This window comes from Prinia subflava, chromosome 8 (assembly GCF_021018805.1).
Source record: "Prinia subflava isolate CZ2003 ecotype Zambia chromosome 8, Cam_Psub_1.2, whole genome shotgun sequence".
In the NCBI taxonomy this organism is placed as follows: Eukaryota; Metazoa; Chordata; class Aves; order Passeriformes; family Cisticolidae; genus Prinia; species Prinia subflava.
Genome location: NC_086254.1, coordinates 311356 through 317811, shown reverse-complemented (window position 1 = coordinate 317811; position 6456 = coordinate 311356). Strand labels below are relative to the sequence as shown.

The 6456-nt window shown below is 59.4% G+C and overlaps 1 protein-coding gene across 1 annotated transcript; it reads left to right on the top strand.

The window, feature by feature from the left end:
• The first annotated feature begins 812 nt into the window (after positions 1 to 812).
• Positions 813 to 3035, top strand: FZD9 (frizzled class receptor 9). Its single transcript, XM_063402294.1, has one exon. The coding sequence runs from the start codon at positions 1040 to 1042 to the stop codon at positions 2792 to 2794; it is 1755 nt and encodes a 584-aa protein (XP_063258364.1). The 5' UTR covers positions 813 to 1039; the 3' UTR covers positions 2795 to 3035.
• Positions 3036 to 6456: the final 3421 nt, after the last annotated feature.

The window sequence follows — 6456 nt, the reverse complement described above, 5'->3', positions numbered from 1 at the left end:
CCCTGAGGGGTGCCCAGGTGTGCTCAGCCACTCACGCACACCCTGTGGGCACACGGGAGCCTGGCAGACCCCAGCAGGTCTGGGCAGCCGTGAGGCCACATGTGATCCTGCGCCCAGGTGTATGTTTGCACACATGTGCTAGCGCATGTCCCTCTGGGTGTGCGGGGCCTGGCTGGTGGTATGCACGTGTGTCTGGCTGTGAGTATATGTGCACTTGTATGCAGCTTGTATGTGTATGTGTGTGTGTGTGCTAGCGTGTTTGTGCTTGTCTACATGTGTGTGGGCATGTGCATGTGAGTGTATGTGTGCGTAAACATGGACATGCACACGGTATGGGCATGTGTGTTAATGTGTGTGTGTGTGCACATTAGTGTGTGGATATGTCTCTGTGAGTGCATGTTAGTGTGTGCATGTGTGTTAGTGTGTTTTAGTGTGTGACAACGTGTGATTGTGTGTGTGTGTGTGTGGGCATGTGTACGTTAGGGTGTGCACATGCGTGTATGTAGACGTGTGTGTTTATTAATGTGTGGCAGCGTGTGTATGTCAGTGTGTGTTACGTGCGTGTGCGTGCACATGGACACGTGCTCATCGGTGTGTGTGAGAGCGCACACGTGTGTATCTATACCTGTGTAAGTGTACTGTTTATGCACGTGTGCGTGCGTGCGTGCGTGCGTGTCTGCGTTTCCCCCGCCCGCGTGTCCCCCGTGCCAGGGAGCTCCAGGGCTGCGCGCGGGTCCCGCTGCCGGTTCCCGCGTGGGTCCCGCCCCCCGCCCCTCCCCGTCCCGTCCGGCCCCCTCCCGGACACGCCCGGCGGGGCGGGGCGGGGCGGGAGTGCTCGGCGGGCGCTGCCGGTGTCGGCGGGCGCGGGGCGGCGCGGGGCGCTCGGCGGGGCCGCCGCCGCATGGCGCGGGCCGGGGCCGGGGACTGCCCCGGCGGGGCGCCTCCAGCACCGCAGCGATCGGCCCCGTGGCGGCGGGGGCACCGTGACCGGGCGATGGCGGAGCTGTAGCAGCCTCGGGGCCGGTGCGGGCGGCGGGCGATGGCGGCGGTACGGGTGCGGGTGGCCCTGTGGGTGCTGTGGCATTTTGGGGTGGGCGGTCGTGGGTTGGAGCTGGTGGGACTGGAAGGCCCGCGGGGTCGCGCGGCGCGGTGCCAGCCCGTGGACATCCCGATGTGCCGGGGGATCGGCTACAACCTGACCCGCATGCCCAACCTGCTGGGGCACGAGAGCCAGCGTGAGGCTGCCCTGAAGCTGCACGAGTTCGCCCCACTGGTGGAGTACGGCTGCCACGTTCACCTGCGCTTCTTCCTCTGCTCCCTCTACGCACCCATGTGCACCGATCAGGTGAGCGCCAGCATCCCCGCCTGCCGCCCCATGTGTGAGCAAGCCCGCCACAAGTGCGTCCCCATCATGGAACAGTTCAATTTCGGCTGGCCTGAGTCACTTGACTGTGGCAGGTTGCCCACCAAGAACGACCCCAATGCCCTCTGCATGGAGGCCCCTGAAAATGCCTCAGCTGCTGAGCCACACAAGGGACAGGGGATGCTGCCCGTGGCCCCTCGGCCCTGGCCACCTGGCACCGCTACTGAGGGACGGGGACCCAATGGGATGGGGTCTTGCAACAACCCCGGGAAGTTCCAGTATGTGGAGAAGAGCCTTTCATGCGCACCCCGGTGCTCCCCTGGAGTGGACGTGTACTGGTCCCGGGAAGACAAGGACTTTGCCTTCATCTGGATGGCTGTCTGGTCCACCCTCTGCTTCGTCTCCACTGCCTTCACCGTCCTCACTTTTCTGCTTGACCCCCACCGCTTCCAGTACCCTGAAAGGCCCATCATTTTCCTCTCCATGTGCTACAATGTCTACTCTGTGGCCTTCATCATCCGCTCTGTGGCCGGGGCTGAGAACATTGCCTGCGACCGGGAGAACGGTGAGCTCTACATCATACAGGAGGGGTTGGAGAGCACAGGCTGCACCATTGTCTTCCTAATCCTCTACTATTTTGGCATGGCTAGCTCTCTCTGGTGGGTTGTCCTCACCCTCACCTGGTTCCTGGCAGCTGGGAAGAAGTGGGGACACGAGGCCATTGAGGCCCACAGCAGCTATTTCCACATGGCTGCCTGGGGCATCCCAGCCATGAAGACCATTGTCATCCTCACCATGCGGAAGGTGGCAGGGGATGAGCTCACGGGCCTGTGCTATGTGGGCAGCATGGATGTCAGCGCCCTGACTGGCTTTGTCCTCATCCCCCTCTCCTGCTACCTGGTCGTCGGCACCTCCTTCATCCTCACTGGCTTCGTTGCCCTCTTCCACATCCGGAAGATCATGAAGACAGGTGGCACCAACACAGAGAAGCTGGAGAAGCTGATGGTGAAGATTGGGGTCTTCTCCATTCTCTACACCGTCCCAGCCACCTGTGTCATTGTCTGCTACTTCTACGAGCGGCTGAACGTGGATTACTGGATGCTGCGGGCGCTGGAGCATGGCTGCCTGCATCTGCCTGGCCGCCGTGCCGCCAACTGCTCTCTTGAGGCCTCGGTGCCTACTGTGGCTGTCTTCATGCTAAAGATTTTCATGTCTCTGGTGGTGGGCATCACCAGCGGGGTATGGGTGTGGAGCTCTAAAACGCTGCAGACCTGGCAGAGCCTGTGCAACAGGCGGCTGGGCATGAGGACACGGGGCAAGCCCTGCAGTGGGGTCAGCTGTGGCGGGGGACACTGCCACTACAAAGCACCCACAGTCATGCTGCACATGACCAAGACGGACCCATACTTGGATAACCCAACTCACGTCTAGAGAGAGGGTCTGCCCCCCACGCCAGGAGAAGTGGCCTCACGGGTAAGGGGCAAGGGCTGTGTGGCGGCAGGAGGGACACTCCCAGGTTTAGGAGGGCGAGGCTGCAGGACCCCCCAGCACCACTCACTGACAAGTAGCTTTTTCCTAGAGGTTGTTTTGTTGTTGTCAAATCCAGTGACTCTTCTAACGCTTTCTTTGGAGGATGGTGGGGATGGGGCAGGGAGAGGAAAAATCCATCTGTGTTTATTTAATTCTGTAATTTATTTTAATTTTTTTTGATCATTAGCTGCGAGAAATGGAAAAACCAATAAATGGATGTGGTATTTGATCTGAGCCTGGTGCTGTTTGCAGGGATTCCAGGGGGTCAAGGGCTTCCCCATGGGACCCCTCCCCAGTTTGCAGGTTTTCATGTCAGGCCATGCCAGGGTGCAGAGACACCCCAGCTCAGAGGTCTCTGGCAGGAGGGTGGTACCAGTGGGTGCCACCATCCATTTCCCCTCCGTGGCTTCCCTGGGGCTGTTTCTGGCTCCCGGCAAGGAGGAGGAGGAGGAAGAGGAGGAGGAGGAGGGTTTTCCTGTTGCTGTCACGAATCATCTTTTCCACTCCATGCTCTGAAGGTGATTTGTATCGGTGCCATCGGCTGCCAGAGCCTCAGTGCCAGGCTGAGGGGCTTTGAAAGGGCAGGCCAGGGGCCAGGGAGATGGGTTAGGGGCACAGGACCTTGGGGCAGAGAGGGCTCAGCTTTGATGTCCCCCGCACAAGCCCGAGGTGCGGGTAATGGAAACTTCTGGGCAGCTTTATTTATCCCCGCTCTGGTTACAATCCCAGCTCGCCTTCCCCATTGTCCGGAGGGAAATTCAAGCCTCAGCTGGTGCTGGTGGGGCTGGCGGGGGGAGCCAAGGCTGGCTGGCACAGGGCGAGCAGCAGAATGGCTCTGCAGGGGCTTGGAGAGGGGGAACTGCCCACCCTTCCCCAAGACATCCTGAGGTGCTGGCAGGGGCCAGCTCATCTCTGCAGGGGTTTGGTGGGCCTGTTTTGCCTGGCTGTCCTCAGGCATATGGCAGCGGTTTCCAGTGGAAGAGGAGTGGGCAGGGGGCTGTGGCAGGGGCATAGGCAGTACAGCACCTATGGCAGTCAGGACCCATGGGGGCAACACAGCTCTAGTGATGTTTAGACTTGTCCATCATCTAATCAGCCAGCCTGCAGGCTGGGCAGCGCTGGGCCCCAGGGAGGATGGACCCTTATCCAGGGAGCAACAATCCAGCAACACTCTCTCCAGCACTCAACCTGGCATTTACTGCTCACCCCAACAGCCTCTGGCCCCCATTTGATGAAGCCCTTAGGGTTCTGACTATCAAACTGTCGCTGTAGGACAGGGGCAACGCTCCCCCCACAGCTGGAGTGGGGGCAGGGTCTGGGGCTGGGGCCCCTCACTCACCATCGAGCTGTGCCAGGGCTTTGTGCTGCCGGGATGCTGGGACTGATGTGGTGAAGCACGTTTAATCTGCTCCTCGCCACTCCTGGGATGCCAGGAAGGCAGGAGAAGTTGAGTCACTGAGCTGAGAAAAGCCTTTTTCTCCCCCAGGAGCTGGTGTGGTGGATGAAGTGTGAAGGAGCCCCCAGTACCCATGTGGTGTCGCTGGGGGGACACCGAGGGTCTCTCAGCAGATTTGGGTACCCCTGTCTGTGCTGTTGGGCATCCAGCCCCTTTCCCAGGCTGGTGGTGATGATTGGTGCTAGGGTAGGGACCCTACCTGGCTCCAGGACTGGTGGGCTGCAGCCTCTGGAGCTCCCTTGGCTGCCATAGGAAAGTTTGTTTTGGTCAGAGAAAAGAGCCGTGACGTGGGGCAGAAGAATCAATATTGGCTGCGGGTCAGGCTCCAAAGTCCAGCTGGGGAGCTGGGCATGGCTCTGGCTGGGGGCTGCCCAGGAAGAGCACACAGGGCAGCATCTTGTCCCTGTGTTCTGCCCCAGGTGCTAAGCCCAGAGCTAGCTCGGTTCACCTTGTGTGCCAGGCACACAGCCCAGTGCTGATGCCCGGCTGGCGGCACCCCTGGGGACAGGCTGCCCTTGAGCACCCAGTGCTTGCCAAGGAGCGGCTGCCTCTGGAGTGCTCACCCAGATAACCCGTCCCAACGGGCCCCTGCTATCAGGCCCAAGAGGGGCCACTGGCGCCCACCACTGCCCACTATCAGCCCCGGCAGCCCAGCTGGCTCCACTGGAGGCTGCCAGTCCTGAGAACTGAGTGTGGCTGGGACAGTTCCACAGAGCCTGGTGCAAAGCAGAGCTGTCACATGGAAGGACTGGCCCAGGGACACCAGTGGCTCCTAGTCACACCTTCTTTCAACCCTGTGCTGTGGAGCTCAGCCTCCCTCTGTACATCCCCAAGCTCACTCCTGCATCCCCTCTCCATCCTCCTCAGAGCAGCCCTAAGGGCACCAAACACCTGCCTCCAATATAAACCCCCAGCAAGAGACAAGTGGGGTTCAGCACTGCCTAAGCCCTACAGGGCAGCACCTGGCTTGGGACGCCTGTGGAGAATGAGGTGCGGCTGCCAGCTGGGTGAGAACAGGGCCAGGAGACCCTGAGGTCTTAGTCCAGCTCAGCATAGAGAAATGGAATCTTGTCACTCCTGGCACTTGGCAGAGCCATGGAGTTTATCCACCCTCACATGGATGGACACTCCTTCCAGGTCTGAATAGCAAAAGAAAAGCCACTGTGCCCTGGGAATTTGCTAAAAACCCCATTACTCAGAATATTAATTTTTGATTGAGAATTAAGCCAAGAGGAAACCCAAGGGACCAAAGTCGGGTCTTGTTTTCCCAAGGCCATGCTGGAACTCCAGCAATAATAGGAGCCCTGAGGGTTTGTTGCAGGCAACAAGTGCAGCAGGGCTGATGGTGGTAGCAGGGCCCTGGCTGCCCGCCAACCCCCCACACTGCCCTGCCAGGTGTGGGGACAGCTATTTATAGCACTACACAGGACACTGATGCCATGGAGGGGCTGCTATAAAAAGCAAGTCTCCAAAAAGGTCTTGGAGCAGATGCTGCTGCGAGATCTCTGCACTGAGGCTTGGAAATGTCCCAGCTGGAGTCACTGAGATTCACCCAGGTCCCGTTGCATGGCCAGCAAGCCAAACCATCTCCTGAGGAAAGGGGATAAGGCTTCTCCAGGGAAAACAGCATCTGCCCATGGCCAAGAGCCTTCAAGCCCTCAAACCCATCAAGATTTCCCTGCCCAGCAGTATGGAGCCTGGCTGTAACACTCCCAGCTCAGATCTGGAGTGAGGAGCAGGATGAAGACACCCAGGAACCCTCATCCTCCCAGCAGAAACAAGCAAAGCTTTCGCCAAACCCTTTGTCTCACAGCTGTCATGAGCACTGGCACATCACTGCTCCAGCCATGCTGCCCTTGGAACTCCAAGTGTCCCTGCTGGGCAGCTGATCAGGATGGGGGCTTGGGACGCGGCAGCAATAATACTTACTGCAAGCATGGCTTAGGTTGCAAAACGCACTTCAACATGAAAGAAGAGGCTTTGGGGGCAGCCAAGCCACGCTGGGGCAAAAGAGCAGAGACATCCCAGCTCCCCATCACCCTTTGTAGTCCCTCCAGGGGTACCCAGTGCCACCCTGAATGAAACAGGAGGACAAGTGTCACACTGG